This window comes from Glandiceps talaboti, chromosome 10, assembly GCF_964340395.1.
Source record: "Glandiceps talaboti chromosome 10, keGlaTala1.1, whole genome shotgun sequence".
NCBI classification, from domain to species: Eukaryota; Metazoa; Hemichordata; class Enteropneusta; family Spengelidae; genus Glandiceps; species Glandiceps talaboti.
In genome coordinates, this window is record NC_135558.1 from 12188744 (window position 1) to 12206483 (window position 17740).

The 17740-nt window shown below is 36.4% G+C and overlaps 1 protein-coding gene across 1 annotated transcript; it reads right to left on the minus strand.

Moving 5' to 3' along the window:
- Positions 1–310: 310 nt before the first annotated feature.
- On the minus strand, positions 311–17571 carry LOC144441023 (sphingomyelin phosphodiesterase 4-like). Its single transcript, XM_078130534.1, has 17 exons — positions 17546–17571; positions 17074–17157; positions 15293–15508; positions 14521–14623; positions 13870–13928; positions 12929–13089; positions 12052–12087; positions 9609–9882; positions 8712–8857; positions 7870–7960; positions 7148–7260; positions 6343–6506; positions 5517–5695; positions 4782–5030; positions 4099–4230; positions 2977–3105; positions 311–2611 (listed from the first exon to the last, which is right to left on the minus strand). The coding sequence occupies exons 2-17, from the start codon at positions 17155–17157 to the stop codon at positions 2276–2278; spliced, it is 2472 nt and encodes an 823-aa protein (XP_077986660.1). The 5' UTR covers positions 17546–17571; the 3' UTR covers positions 311–2275.
- Positions 17572–17740: the final 169 nt, after the last annotated feature.

Sequence of the window (17740 nt, forward strand, 5' to 3'; positions counted from 1 at the left end):
TGAATAAAATTGGTTTCTGCAAGTTATGGACAAGAACTAGTTGCTAGAGCATCACCACAGCCTTTTTTGAAAGATCAATGTGTCAGAACAGCAATACACACAACATAGCAGAGGCAGAGTTTTAGAGATCTTCATGAACTCTCCTGCAGCATGTAAAACTCTCATACAGAGTACATCTTAAACACTCTCTCAAATAACATCATTTCCTGACCCTTTACACCATTCAATATTCCTTCAATGAAAGTACTACACAAAGAACTACATACTTTAATAGTATGTTTGCATGAAAACACAAAATTTAATATCACTTTTATATTACAAAAGACTTGCAAACCATTTACATGTCGTTGATAGAAAAATAACATGTATCATAATGAAATTATGATCACAGATTATATTACCTATGAAAACCCTTTCCCCTTACAAACTGTGCTTGCTCATTCTACCACTACTTAATGTAAGAGTGGATGGCAATACCGGTACAACAAGTACCCAGACACTTTAGGCTGCCTGTCAGATTGCATTTATTATGTTCCTCCTGACCAGATAAAAACGTTAAAGATTATACAATGCAAGAGCAAGGTTCAACATAAAATATGGAATATGTACTCTGGTCGTTATATGTCATGACAACACATGTCTACATCACTGGTTCTGCTGTGTTTGAAATATGAATCAAAATGCTCAAAATTGCCATTACTTTCCCCAAATCTTTTTTTTTTTTTATATTACTGGCAATGGTATAATTATATTATTCCCCAATATTTCTTCATTCAACTCGTGATGATACAGGCCCCTTAGGTCGTATTTTCCTTGGCTGAATGCTGTAAAATATTGGGGAATATTACGATTCGTTCACTTTGACGACCAGAGCTTTATCTAAATACCATTCAACCCTGTAAAGGTCAATACTATTCACATGTAAATAGATCGTCATGTTTTCTGGTGGCAATCTTTGACAATGTCCACACTCACATTGATTCCAAAGGTGGTCACACATATTACAAACAATTCAACTTCATAGAGAATCATTGAGCTTTTAATCTTCTCTCCTTGTCAACAAGTCTCATTTGACTGGACCGATTCCCTAGACTTTCCTGGTAAAAACATAGAAACCATTGAAGAACTCTCCAATATCTATGAGCAGACTAACTAACTCTTAACATCTGTAATCATACTGCCACCTAGGGGTGAGCTGATGATGATGTTGGAGAGCTCTCCAATATCTATGAGCAGACTAACTAACTCTTAACATCTGCAATCATACCGCCACCTAGAGGTGAGCTGATGATGATGTTGGAGAACTGTCCAATATCTATGAGCAGACTAACAGTATCTACAACCATACCGCCACCTAGAGGCCATGAGCTGTAAGTATGGAATTTGTCACTCTGACGAAGAATGTCAACTAGGACAATCCAAAACACAATGGTTCTTTCTTTAAAGTCACAGTCTGTATCTGTAGCCCTTTTAAAAATGGCAGTGTATGAAAATAATTGCATAAAACATCTTATGCTGTTATAAGTTTACATGAATGGCAGTCATTTTGCCTTCTTACATACGGCTTGCCATTGCTAAATATTATAAGTCATTGGTCATTGGAATATTTATCATCAGTGTTTTTGCTAAAGTTTAGGAATCCAAGTAAACAGAATGGAAGAAAATAGGTCAAACTTGCAGAAAATTGCATACATTGTTCCCAATACTTTAGGTTGGAACCTCTGTAAAATAGCTTAGAAACTCACTTTTATACCTCTCACCACCCCTTAAAGGCACAGTTTGGATTAAGATCAAAATCTAGGTGTGAACAAAAGCTGTCGGGCAAAGCTGTAGAAAAAGTTGATACAGAACAGAAGAATATAATCCATATGGTTTCACTGAGACGATAATGCTATTGTAAGAAGCTGGGATTGAAACCCTGGCCTTTAACATAACACTGGTCGTATAGTACAGTCAGAAGGGCTCAAAATTAACAGTAGTTCCGTGTCCACAGACTACCAATTCTTGTCATGGGGCTACCATAATTTGCAGCTGGTAGCCCATTCAGGCTACAATGTACCAGTGATTATGCAATGATTTAAAGGATGGCAAACGGACATGAAAGTATATTAAAAAGAACATATTTCCATTAGAGGAACTCAGGAATATAGAACTACTGGTCATCATCCTTGGGCTACCACTTTCTGAAACTACTAGGACTACCAAAGAAAAAAGTTAATTTCGAGCCCTGAGTCATACTTGATTGACATTTATTTGTGTGGGTGCAAACAGCTGTTCAGTGTTTGGTTTGTACAGAAGTCATGAAAACTTTGATGAGTCCATAAATTAATACGATTAACATCAAAAGACAAATTATAAATGTAAATCTTATATCATAAACATAGCAAAACATCATAAATGCTAAAAGATAACCCATGTTTTGATAACTTGCAAGAAATCTCAAACTCAGTCGTGGTTTCAGAGTGGACATTTTCTTCAGCGTCGATGGACTACTTTTGGTAAAGTCCACGCATGTTTGACACGATGAAGTACTTGGTGCATTGAAATACACTTTGGCCAGTTGACCTATTAAATCTGTTCGACTACACCACTCGTCAATTTTGTCACCGACCTGTAAATAATGAAATCAAGTTTTTATAATGAAGACTCATCTGTGCAGATTTGTAGGGACAAATAAATTAAAAACTTCGTTCTGCACCAAAATATTTGGATAAATCCTAGCTTTGAATGGTTAAAGTTCTTGGGCACGATTTGAACCACGACTGTGCCTCAGTCAACCTCGTTACATAAATGGGGACCTTGTAGGATAGAGGTTGATTAGATGAGAAATGGAACTTGATGTATTGTCTTACAGTCTAGAGGATCACTTACCTATAGGCTGTGTATGTTTCTGTGACTAACCTAAACTATCATCCAAGTTCACTGACGTGTTTTCTTTTCTTTTTTTTGCATTGTCAGTGACATTCGTTTACTTACATGTTTGTTGATATTTGAGGACAGTCTGTACAACAAACGAACCAGCTCAGGATTTTCGTGACTTCTGATTGGTTGTAAGTCAGGATCTCCTTGATACATGATGTCAAATTTTCTAAGACCATTCATTAGCTGTCATGGAAACAATCAAATAAAAACTTGAGAAAATCTAGTAATAGTAAGAACAAAAGATAAATCAGGGTGTTCTATAAATTTACAAGTAGAAGGCCAAAATAGAGAAAGAATGGGGCCAACCAGCTCGGAATACACAGATTATGCCCCTTATGTTCCTTACCACTGCCTGTGTTGAGAATGTAAACATGCTGGTAATTATGATTTGAAAATGTGTGCCCAATAACCTGATTACAACCATGACAACGTTATTCAAATGAAGTAATTATGTAAATGTACACCCAATAACCTGATTATAGCCATGACGTTATTCAAATGAAGTCATTTTGTAAATGTACATCCAATAACCTGATTACAGCCATGATGTTATTCAAATGAAGTCATTATGTAAGTGTACACCTAATAACCTGATTACAACCATGATGTTATTAAAATGAAGTCATTATGTAAATGTACATCCAATAACCTGATTACAGCCATGATGTTATTCAAATGAAGTCATTATGTAAGTGTACACCTAATAACCTGATTACAACCATGATGTTATTAAAATGAAGTCATTATGTAAGTGTACACCCAATAACCTGATTACATCTAAAACATTATTCAAATGAAGTCATTATGTAAGAGTACACCCAATAACCTGATTACAACAATGACAACTTTATTCAAATGAAGTCATTATGTAAATATATGTGTATAGCAGAGATGAACACAGGAGTTCACACACGAAACATGTGAAGTGTGCATGTGATAATTTACATATAATTCTGTAAATTTAACATCCAAGTATTTGACAACAACTTTTGAGGGGTGTGGCTTACTGGAATCAGTTTAACATTCTCAACACAAGTGGTGGTATACGAGATAAATGGAGTACTGCTAGCACTATAAACAGGCGATCAAATGACTGATTTGATCTTACAATGAGCATTCCCTCAGTTTTACATTTAAAATCCCCCACTGTATTAGAATTGTTGAAAATCTACCTACCTGATATCTCCCAAGTGGTGTCAGTGTACCATCCATCATATCTGGTTGACTACAACTATTTGTAATATTGTATTTACTGTTATTAATTGTATCCCATGGCATCATGGTTTCATTACCACTTGAAGGCTCCACCTGAAAATAACATTCAATAAGTGTTAGTAGTTAATGTCCCCGTCTTCAACTCACAGTGACAAGGCTCCTTAAGTCACTTGCATTTTACTTGGCTGAACGACGAAATACTATATATGTCTTAAGAATAATGTTAAGTGTGACGTGATGCAAGACATCAGCAAAAAATGGATGGGATCAGTTCAAACTGGGATTGAAGTCGCAGTTTGCAAAAACTATTAATATTGATAGATCCAGAAATAGGATCGATGATTTGGCCACTTGAAATAATAAAAAATGTAGTAATTGAAAAAAATATTGATCGTTATTTTGACCATGGTAAAATGATGATGAATAATTTGGTAGTCGAAAAATAACAATCAAAGCCAAATTTGAAAAAAAAATTATTGACTAAATGAAAGAGAAACTGATTTACATTTAGTAATATTATGATGTTTATTCTATATTGAATACTTTGCTTTGAAATGTGAAAAATTATTTTTTCTGAAATCCACAAATTAATTAATCTGGAATGATTTAAAAATGGTCATCAGACCATGAGAAAATAGGATTACCTTGAATATTCTGCTTAGATAGTTCAACGATTGTTGTAGGTAGCTATCAACCTTCTTAATATCAAGGTACGGTTCATCAAAGATGTCGTGGTCTCGATAACTATTTGACATTGTACCTTGACTGTTGTAATCCATCAAACCTTTAAATCCTAACAGTGACAATATTCCACCTGTGTCTTCTCCATTGCTACTTGACAATGACTTCAGTGTATTCTGTGCATGTTGTAACCTACCCAACAGTTGCTCTATCTAAGAAATCAGAGAGATGGAACAGTCAAAACAACCAAGAATGAGAAGATGGAAAATACATAATCACTGTATCTACATGTGTACACAACATACAGAAAGCTGTATTATGCTGGTTCATACACACTGGACTTAAAATACAACCGTAACCTCATTTGTATGAATGGCTAGATAGTTCTTACGTCACTGAGGAAAAATATCAACAATTCTAAAAGAATTTTTTGACAAATATGGCTGTCATGTGTCATTACAGCAAGGTCAAGAAACAAAGTAATGTGCATATGCAGATTATAGTATCTGACATTTGTGCCAGGTTTGGTTGGAATTAGCTCACGCATTTCAGAGATGCAGATAGACACAGATGGATGGATACTTGCATGCACAGACAGGACCCAACAGCGTAACCCCCACCCCATCCCTGACCCCACCCCTCCTCCTATTCTGGGATAAAAAATGAATAAAACCAAAATCATTTGAGTGCATATTTACCAGTCTCTGCATTTCTTCACTGAATAATGGTTTATAGATAAAACCTTGTCCTTCCAACTCAGCTACTTGTAGTCTCAAAGAAGCTCCACTAGGGGGTCTAGGTGTTGCTAAGTAACTACCATCTGAACTAGGTGGTCTGATAAAACCTACAGAAGCTTCTTCATACAGTAAACCTTCAGCTGATATAATGATAAGAAACAAATACTATCAATGAATGAATGAATCTTGATGTCATTATATTATGAGTAGAAATGATGTGACATCACTGAATCATGTGCACAGAAATATGACGTCAGTAAATCATGGTTAGACTGAAGTGATATGACATCAGCAAATATTGTGTACATGTGATAAGACATCAGTAAATCAAGGGTGGACTGAATTATGACATCAACAAATATTGTGTACATGTGATATGACATCAGTAAATCATGGGTAGCCTAAATGGTATGACATCAGTAAATATTGTGTACACATGTAGCCTGTTCACTGTGCTGTTGAGATACACTGTTGGCTGGTCCTACCTCCTAGCACTCATAGTCATATCGACAGCTTGTCTTCAGAAGAGTTTAAACTGATTCAGGTAGCCACACCCCCAATATCATGTACATGTGATAAGAGATAAGCTGCAAATCATGTATAAATGTGGCATCAGCATACTATGTGTACATGTGATATGACATCAGAAAACTCTGTGTACATGTGATATGACATCATGTAATCATGTATATGATACAATTTTATGTATAAGCATTTTCATATACATGTGTATTCATATTTCATATATTTCTATATACGTTACAAAGAAATCTAAGAAATGACAAACCTTCTTCAATCATATTTGATAGGTTGATTTGTGAATACACTTTACAGACTCTGAATAACATATAGGCATTCTTAGATGAACTTAAATCTTGTCTGAAGGCTCTTGGTAGGAATTCAATGAACAATGTCGTGTAAAACAACAACCTTTCAATGATGACTTGTTCCCTGAAAAGGAAGGAGACAATATGGTACAGTGTATGATTCTCATCTCAAACATGAAGAGACTGTAGATATGTTGTATTGTTCAACCCTAACAAGTGGCATGGTTGTACATGTACTACATGGGCCACTATCCAGCACAGTGCAAGCAGTGTTGGTTGCAGCCAATCAAATATAGTTTATGGCAAAATGACCATGGTGTCAGTCTCTCTATGGTAATTCATATTAATTACACAGGCCATCCAGGCTAATGCTATGTTGCAAGTGACTATAAGACCCCCCCCCCCAAAAAAAAAAAAAAAAAAAAAAAATCACAAAAAAAAATCACAAAAAAAGAGAAAAAAAGTTTTTATGTTGATGGCACATACCTAATTACAAATCATGTTTTGTTGATACTCAGACCACTATTTCTATAGCGGTCTGGGGTTCATTTCATACAACAACAAACCTTTTATGTATATTTTTTTTAGCTTTCTCCTATTCAATGACTTACAAACATGACCTTGATATTCTTTGTGTAACACTGTTTGTTCAAGTAGAAAAACACAGAAAAGTTGTTGTATCACTTACACAATCTAAAATACGTATGCACCCATCTCTCATCCATATGGATTTTTTTTACGAATAATAAAGAGTTTTGGACTTACCACTGTGTACTGACACTTCTATCACGGCCATCTTTCTTTTCAAAGCCAACATTGAATCTACCATCTTCTGTGTATCTCCATGGTTGAATGAAACTTAACCAAGTTTCAAGCATCTGTAAAGGACAAAAAACCAAATGGCAATGGTAGTGTAGCACAAGTGATATCTATAAACAACACATTCTATCAATACTATAATATTGTAATATATATTGCTTTCACAGTGAGTCTTCTAAGCCAATTTGACATGTCACTGACTCACAACAACAAAACTTGGCTACCGTTAGAGGGTTCACTGCTCCTTCACTAAACCCAACTCAACTGAACTCAACTGAGTTTCTAGCATCTGCGTGGAAAGAAATAATGCCAAGTGACGTATTCTCTCAACTGTGCGATTATTTTGTAAGTTTGGTCTGAATCGTGTAGCAGTAGCTGCTAGGTACAAAGATGACATAAACTCTACAATAATGTAATATCTTGTACATATGATGCAAGTCTTTTAACAGTAGCTGAGCATATACATGCAGTCATGTAATAAGACTTCAGATCTGTACTTGAAACTTTGACGAACAAAAGCTGAGGATGACTACCTCTGGTGCACAGCTCGGGCAGGCTTTCAACAGCACCTTTGGTACTTTACGAGCTGTGGCTGTGTTTAACGTTAACTGAATATTGACTGAGGGATTAGCAGCTAGAATACTTGGCATAGCGAAGACTAAACTTACCAATCTGAAGGAAGCATCAAAAGGCCATTTATCAAAACCATGTCTCAGAAATGCATACAATTTCTTCTGAAGTATGTGTGGAATAATTGATCTGTACATGGGGGAAAAAAGAATGAAAAAATAGCTGGGAACAGGATGTTCTTATCCTGGCATTCAATTTGCCAAAAACATTTTTGTCTCCAAAAACATGTCTCAAATACAAACAAATTGGAAAATTGTTTGCATTGTCTTTCTAAATGGTCTGTATAGATCGTTATGAAATAATCAGTCTGAAATATAGATATTAGTTTTGTTGACTTTCCTTGGGTTTCACTAGGCTCTGCTTTCACTACGGTCATCCTAGTTCTGTACATCCTACAGTGATTAACCTTAAGGGAGGACACCACAGGTATTTTCATCAACTTTGGGTTCTGGATTTTTTCAGTGAAGGTAATAGGCACTTAGGAGTCATGAATATTCATTGTTCACCTTTTGCATGAACATTTATGCTGACTCCCATGATGCAATATGGCCCACAGCAAAGATCCTCAAATGAGGGACAACTTCAAATTGATATTTCTTTGAAACTGTCTGTAATGTACAACCATGAAATAACTCTCCAGAACCCAAAGTTCATGAAAATGCCTTTATTTCCTGAAGTGGCATCCCCCTTAAAGTGAAGTCACAGCTGGGTTTGTTTTTACCACAGTTGCACTGGTCCTGTACCATCCTACCTAAATGTGAAGTCACTCCATAGTCTGGAACACACATTGATTGGTAACATGGGTTTAGATGCAGTAGATCAACAAACATAACAAGAATACATTCTTTAGTATAGCTACACTCAATAATCTATAGCTTACCTTTTAAGGTCATCTAATGGCAGGTCAATATGTTGTTGGTATGGCGACGTGATTGGTGTACTTTTCAATGTATTAACAAAGAAATGGACATGTTTTACCAACATACGGACTACTCGTACATGATCCGGACTTGGTAAAAAATTCTCCTGTTAACCAAAATAGAAGACGATATTAGTGGTATCATTTTTCTTTCATTTTATATCACTCCTGAAGTTCAAAAATTTGTCAAGTATGGTAGACACTTATGACCACTATTAGATCTAAAACTGTTATGACATTGTGTTAATTCTGACAAATCTAGATGGTTCTTCCTAAGGTCTGCACATTATACTCATACTTTTAATGATTACCCTGTATTCTTTTCTGCCATCTGTTTTTGGGAGATTGACACATTGTGATACTTACAGACACAGACACAGACACAGACACAGACACAGACACAGACACAGACACAGACACAGACACAGACACAGACTGACATGCATGTACACATAGACTGAGGCATAGGAAAAGACTCTCACTCACTCATTCATTCACTCACTCTCTCACACACACACAATCACACAACCACACACACATAGTCACTCACACACACAAACACACACATACCTGCATACTCACTCACACACACACACACACACACACACACACACATAACCACACACACACACACTCACACACACATACACAACCACACACACACACAGGCACACACACACACACACACACACACACACACACACACACACACACACACACACACAAACACAGACATGATCTTACAGTCTATCCCACATATACATCAGGATATCCATACAATATATGAACCAATGTTACAAAATGTGCACGACGAAAAAAGATAATTCAAAGCTAACACTAGTATATATTCAAACTTACTGAGAATTGTTCTGACAAGGTTCTGTCTTGTTGGTCTAGTGAATTTTGATTTAACCAAAATTCAGCCAAAATTTGTGCAAATGTGTCTGATTTCCACTGTTCCTGTCCTGTTGCATCTGTTTTCATTGCAGCCTTACAAGTTGGAGATCTACCATGACCTGGTAAGGAGCCTCGGATCAAAGGCCCAAATGATGGACTTTTGGGATGAACAGAGTGAGACCACTGAGATGCATGTACATTGCTAGCATGTGAAGAGGAGACACTGGGTGACTGTCTGTAAAAACACAGAAACATTAACACAATTATGAATTTAGACAGTGAAATACTGGTATTATGCAGATGCTGCTAGGACAAGAAGTGTACTAAAATACACTCAGTTCACAGTCAGCAAACATACAGAAACAGTTGTAAAGATTAGAATATGTAGAGTATTGCAATTCAGACCAGTATTGGAGCAAAATCATGTACTGATAGTATTACATTTCACAGTCCAATACACCGGTAAATATTTAAAAAGCTGATATTTCAAACCTAAACCCCTTCACTCTTACAGCTAAAATGGTGTAGGCTTGGTGTTTCACTCTTGGGAAGTTATGTTTTTGGACACAAAGATATTTCAACTCTAGACTAACAGTAACAGAAACACAATAAACACAGTAGGATCTTTTACCCAATCACATTGAACACTGATAAGCATTGCTATTCTTTCACAGTGCAGTAGAAACAGGCTTCCAATGAAAGCATTACACACTGACTTGATGATTTTAATGGCTGCAATTGTATATTTTCTATCTGATAATCAACATTTCAACTTGATTACTTCTACATCCCCACTGTGCACAGCACCTAGTATGTAATTGTTTCTTTTGAATTAGAAGTTGTCTGAGGGTGTGTATTAAATGTCATGTTACATGAGAAACACAAAGCCTACATCATTTTAGCTGTAAGTTGTCTGAGGGTGTGTATTAAATGTCATGTTACATGAGAAACACAAAGCCTACATCATTTTAGCTGTAAGTTGTCTGAGGGTGTGTATTAAATGTCATGTTACATGAGAGAAACACAGAGCCTACATCATTTTAGCTGTAGTATACTTATTAAAGGCCAGTGAGGTTAGGATTGAAATTTAGGCATGACAAAAAGTTGTCACAAAAAAGCTACACAAAAATTTGGTCCAGAACAAGACATTGATCTCAAGTACTCCTAAATATGGCTTCACTGATAATATTAATTTGAGAACCTGGCACTCAAACTCTGGCCTTTAAAGAGTGTGAACATAATATTATTTAACAGAGGAGGGTTTAAACCTGAATTCTCTAATCTGGACTGTGAACAATCTTACTATATTCACAGCGGATCATTCACTATAGATTAATTCTGCAATAAATCAACCTAAAATAGCTGATTAATTATACAGTTTTAGCTTACAGCTTAGTTTATCTAAATGTCAGATAAACTAAGCTGGAAGCTAAAACTGTACTTCACATGCATTAAGAGCATAATTTTCACTATTTCTATTTTTGAAGTTTGGCTTTGATATTTACTTTATAGGTCAATTTGAACATTTCTCAATACATTATGATTAAGATTGAAAAAGTACCCCAAACTACAGACGTTGGAAGAGAGATCTCTCCAACATCTACGCCCAAACCACATATAAACTATATACATGTAAACTGAACTCATGACCCATTCTGTTGTTATGACTACATGTAAGTAAACAAAAAGCATTTGCTGAATCATTCTTTACATGTTTAAGACAATGATTTTGTGGAAACAGTTTTCAGAAGTATTCAGCTCCAGTGTTCTCCCCAGGATAAATATAAACCACAATGGCTAATTTGCATAAAATTTGAACATTTACGCAAAAAAAGAAAAGAATCGTTTCTGGTCAGGACATTTTGTCTAAAGTGGTGCGACGATGCAAAATTTTTTTTATCTGCAACAAACCTATCACTAAATCTACTATTTAGGGCTGTTACTGTTCTTTTTATTTAGTACTTTAGAGCAAGTGTGTATGTGGAGCAGATGTAATTTGCTTGTTCAAATTGTCTCTGCAGTTGTCTTCACTGAAGTAGGGAGGATTATTTTTGTGTTTCCCCCCAGATTGCATGAGCTGGACAAACACAAAAAAATGACTGACGCAAGGGTATTTAAGTGATGCGCGCACTAATACCAGAAACAATTCTTGGGGTTTTTTGGCCTTATTTACATGAAATTAATACCCTATAGTGTATTGAAAGAAAAATGAAATATACATAGAAAATATGAAGCCACCAGGATTTTACAATTTCAAGCTTGCATTAAGATATGTTTGCATTTCATAAATGCTGCGTTCACATGCAAATGCAATGTACAATCATATGGATACAAACATATGAAACTTGAGAAGCATTTTACAGCCTACATGCGTAACACTTAGACAAAAACCATGAACACTTACAGAAAATAACTGTACAAAATCCCATTTTGTGGAATCCTGTTGGGTATAAACATGTTATCAATCTTATATAAGTGGTATCACTATCAGCAAGCAAATTCCAAACTTTTGAAATACCAACAAGGGTGAAAGTTTGATGAAGAAAACATAGTGAGACCCCATTGATATTGGTAATGTGGCTAGGAATCAAGACATACACTTTGACAGAGCCCATAAAGTCTTTGTAGCAAGCCTCCTTTATTCAGGCTATTGGCAATGCGACTAGGAATCAAGATCCATATGGACAGAACCCACTGCACCATTGCACCTGTAAAAGCCCCATTCGCAGTGTGGCTAGGAATCAGACAGGTACATTGACAAAAACCATTACACCACTCCTATCAATGACATAGCTAGGAATCAGGCAAACCAATTACAGAACCCATTGTACTTCTAGTAAGCCTGCCATGAGTGGGTATACAAGTACATAGGAATCAGAGCTATGGACAAAACCTATTGAAGGAACTTGTAGTACGGTAAGCCCCCATTGGCAGTTTGACATCAGACACATGCACAGACAGAAATAAGCATAGACAAAAACCCATTTTACTTGTAGAAAGGCCTTGCCCCAATCAGAGATGTAACTACATGAAGGCATGAGACAAACCCATGGACAGAACCCACCATACTTGTGTACATCTAGTAAGTCCTCATCCCATTGACAGCCAGTGTACATGAACACAAACCCAAAGTCCCTATCCTCATTGTGGCTAGGAATAAATGAGACATTATCATATACAGGGACAGAAACCACTGGAATAAACCTCCCCCACCCCCCACAGTCAACTTGAAAGGGTTATACATGTAGATATATGATAAAGACAGAGATACTCATCATTACCTGCTATATGGTGACTGAGGAGAGTGGGTTGGTGACGATAGATTACTCGCTCCACCTGATACAACACCACTATAATTGTCTAGAGGTAGGAAGTAATTCAGATAATCTTCTAGCACACATGGGTATATGCAATCAATAGGATTTGCCCACAAATTCAGATTCTGTAAAAACACAAAAGATGTCAAATATGACACGATGGTAAACTAACCATCTAATGATGGTACAAGTGTTAAATATGTCATCATGATGATATAGTTTCTATGAAATGCTAAATCTCTCATTAGATTCATACAATTCTGAAGAAAACGAAGTGTAAAATAATGCAGTACATGTGCAATAAAAAATATATTTTCTGGGAAAATACGAGACAATGGTAATCAAATCAGTGTGTAATCAAGGGCTGTAGTATATGGATTGAAACATTGTGTTCATTTCATATTTACCATTCCAAAATAATCATATTTCACTTTCTAATGTAGTACTAGACACTTGAACCATATTACAAGCATTATTAATGTTCATTGCAAATTACTGTGATCAGAACATTGTATGTGGACAGTTACTGAAATCTTCTCCATATCACATCTATAATATTGTCTTACATATGCACTTAACCACTGCATACAGGAGGATGTAATCCGTAAGAAAAAAAGTTCATGCCATCTGTTTAATGCTACAAATGTGAACACTATTTGTTCAGTGTGTATTTGAGTAAGTTGCATTGTGATGTGTGCTACAGCCATGTGTATCTGTGAGCAAACTTATCGTCTTATGTCAGTTTGACAGTGTGATAAGGAGAAGATTACTCAGCACCATCAAAACTCAAAAAGTTTCATTTGTCCATCATTGATAAAACAGCCTTCTGATCACAGTACTTTCTAATTGACATTGACAATGGTTGTAGTACAGAATGAGTCACATAGTGCACGATTAAAACTTACCTTGTTCTTTGGATAAACGATAAAATATGCAAAATGGAAAAGGTAGTACTCAAAGGCATCTTAGGTATTGTTACAGAAAATAATGGAAGATGGACTGAAATTTTCAAAAAAAATGGCAATGGTATTTTATTATCTTCCTTATCATCAGCTCATTTGTTGTTTACTTTACGTCTTTTAACCAAAAATATCATCATCCTTAATAAGCCGTTTTCGTCTCGCGGCAGATCTCACGAGATTCCGTGTGAGCTTTTGCATCCATAGCAACCATGTGAGGGTGGTCAAGCTGAAAGTGTCAAATGCTTAGCAACACTATTGTTCTCAACATTATCACATATGGCCACGGTGAAAGCTTGACCACGATCACATGTTTGGCAACCATTGTTGCTAGGCATATTTGCATATCTCGCGAGATCTGCAAAGAGATGTAAAATCCCTTATTGCACAATACAGTCTAACTGACTTTAATATCTCAAGACACAATAGCTAAATAGCAGACCACAGGGCTCAGTAGTTTTTTACTTTAACTGACTAACACAAACATGCATACAGTGTTACACAGTCACACACACACAATCACACACACATACACACACTCCCCCCCCCCCCCACCACCACACACACACACAATCTTTAGTGTTTTTCAAAGGATACTGAGAGAAATGGCATTGGGTGGACGTCCTTGTGTTTGGTAGGAAAGTTTATTACTGTACAGAAGTGGAATGATGCCTTCTTGGAGAGAATGTCGACTTGGAATCTGAAGAGCAAAGAAAACAAAAGCTCACTTTTTTCCATGATTCATGAACAAGATTGATCACAATTTTCTACATGTTGCATAAAAAAAGAGTCAGGAATAATCATGAAAAGCAAAAGATATTCATATGCTCTTTTAATTTATTTTTAAACATTACAAAAAAACTTACAATTTACCATTTGCTTTTGAATTTGAGTTCAGGAAAAACAAGTCAAGGGTTATTAAGCCAGTATTTATCTAAAACTACTCCATTTATGTTGCCATGGAGACAAAGAAAAAATATGCAGAGTTGTGTAATAATGAGCATCAATACTGTATACTAGTATCTAGATATTTCCACCACTAGAAAAATTTGCGATCTTGCAGTCTGCAGCTAGTCCTCAAACCTTTTTTTTTTATAATTACCAGACTAGTACAATGTGTTCAAGTACAAGAAGGCATTTTAGTCACTACTAATTTTTGTGTCTTTGTTTTCTAGTGAAATAAGTGAAAATAAGTCCTTAGCGAAAATTTCCCGGTTTACAGTATCTTACACTATGTATTATTCACCATCAACATCTATATACAAGAATGACTGTTTATGGACTGGGTTCATAGCCCCTACACTACAAATAACAGAAATGGGGCCACCCTAAAATAAATAAATTACAGAATTGTTGTGACAGTACTTACTGGTAAACACGAGACAAGGAATTCATATCTCATATAGCTATCAGACTGTAACTTGTGCACCATATTCATCAATGCTCCTGTCGGTGATAAAAACATTCGTAGAGCCTGGAATTCAACAGGATGTGTCTGTCTGGTCACCGTCTTCAAACCCCATCCTGGAGAGTTGTTGAAGCCAAACAAACTCTCCAATAGTAGAGGAAAAATGGTGTGAAGCTCCTGTAAAATGAAAAAAAGGTCTATCTTGATGATGAAAGAAAAGCCATTTATTAGCGGGAAGAGAGTGTTTGATAGATTTTTATTATACGTGTTCTATTGTTCAACAATATACACCATAACAACAAAATAAAGCATTTTCTGTAACCACAATCATTTATAGCATCCATATCAAATACAACCCATAACACCAAAGTAACGCATTTTCTGTAACCACAACCATTTATAGCATCCATATCAAGTGTAAAGTATACTGTTTCATTTGCTAATAGTTGATTTTCCGGTTCCAAGATGCATTGCACGAAACGACGTTGCTTTATGTTGTTACATTTAGGCTTGTTTTGTCTTTATTATGTTTGAAATAACATTTTCATCAGGAAATGATGGAAAGACACGTTAACCTCTTTGATTATGAGTGATTTTATAGAAAAAAGACTAAACGTCATCAATGGCAGAGGGACATTTTGCTGGTGAACGCAGGGTACCGTCAAGTAACAACCATCCCCCTGAGTAGCGCATGCAAACCCCTCAGAGAGTACACAATACATGGCATTGTATGGAGAGACGCGCAATGCATCTTGGAACCGGCAACAGGTCTATTGACCACACTAGAAAGGCCACTTGTAAATAAACCAAATGAAACAGTATACTTTTACACTTGATATGAATGCTATAAACGAGTGTAGCACATACAATGTAGAGAAGTGCTACTTATTGCATAGCGATTACATGCCAGGCAGACTCACACCTTTGATTGCCAGTCAACTGGTCTCAAAACCAACTCGTCCCAAAGCAACTCGTCCAACTGTCAACTATGAAATTTACCTGCACACTATGTACCATTTGCATATTCAATAATTTATTAGATTGCTGCATAAATAATGCCAGGATTCCATTAAAAAATGTACTTTATGATGGCAGCATTTTAAAGTTATCAAGACAAGAATAGGCCGACAGTTTGCGTGTATGGTTTCATTGCTATTCGGTCCAGTGGTCTAGGACGTTTGGGTGCACATTTCTGGACATGAAATGTATGTTTTTTGATACTACCATTTATTTAAAAAGACTATTATATACTTGGGGTATAGTTGATGGATGATTTTAAGGCTCTTAGATGGCACAAGATAACAGTAGGACGAGGGACGGTGTATCATTCTCTCAAACCATTATTTCTACCACTACATTTCGAAATATGTGGGAGGCTCGTTAAGAATGTTGCTGTAAAACAGACCATGGTTTGCGACGATGTGGTGTATGGGATGAGTTGGTTGAGGATCAGTTGATTTTGGGACAAAGTAGTGGTTTACATTAGCATAATGAGCATCATCTTGGTCTGACCCCCTCCCACCACACACACACACACACACACACACACAAACACAAACACACACACATACACATTCATACACAGACACACACACACATACATACATACAGAGACAGACACACACACATACATAGACACGCACAGACACACACACACACACACACACACACACACACACACAGCTTTAATCGAAGTGCTTTTGAGTTTGGAAGTTTACAAAATAAAATAGGTAAAAACTCACCCTAGTACTGCAGTCATTGATAATGTTTGTCATCTCATCGCATCTTTGTTTTAGTGCTTTGCTTATGGCTAACTGGAATCTCATCTGAATGTTGAACAGTGAAAGAAATTTGAGAAACAAAACACCACACAGACAGCACAGTACAGTACAGAAAAGATAGGTCATACAACTTGCAAATATCAGGGGCCATAAATCACTTATGCTGACCCTAAACTGAAATACAAACTTTTCTTCTTCACTTTTTCCCGTCTTGATGCAAATTCTAGGTAAACTTTGATCTTGCAACACATGAGTTCGGAGTCGAGTTGGAGTGTACATGACATTAGAAATCTGAAACGCGCCTCGCTCGCTCCGATAAACATTTATGCGTTTATCTGATGCCTCAGTATTATCCAGTCTTGGAAATCTATCTAACTCTCATCAATTTTTTGCGCAGCTGATCAACTTCAAACTATATTCAGTGTTTTCTTACCGAGCACGAGAGACTTCCTGTCAAAGACCCCGCCATTTTGAATGCACATATGTTCGTCAACTTAGAAGGTCAGCAGCACCCCTTAGGTTAGCTACAGTGAATTCAAAGTACAATCTCTCTGTGTGTCAACTCCGGTGTCGATAGATGAGGTGACCCCCCCCCCCCCCACGTGCCCTATTCAGCTTATATGCTAAT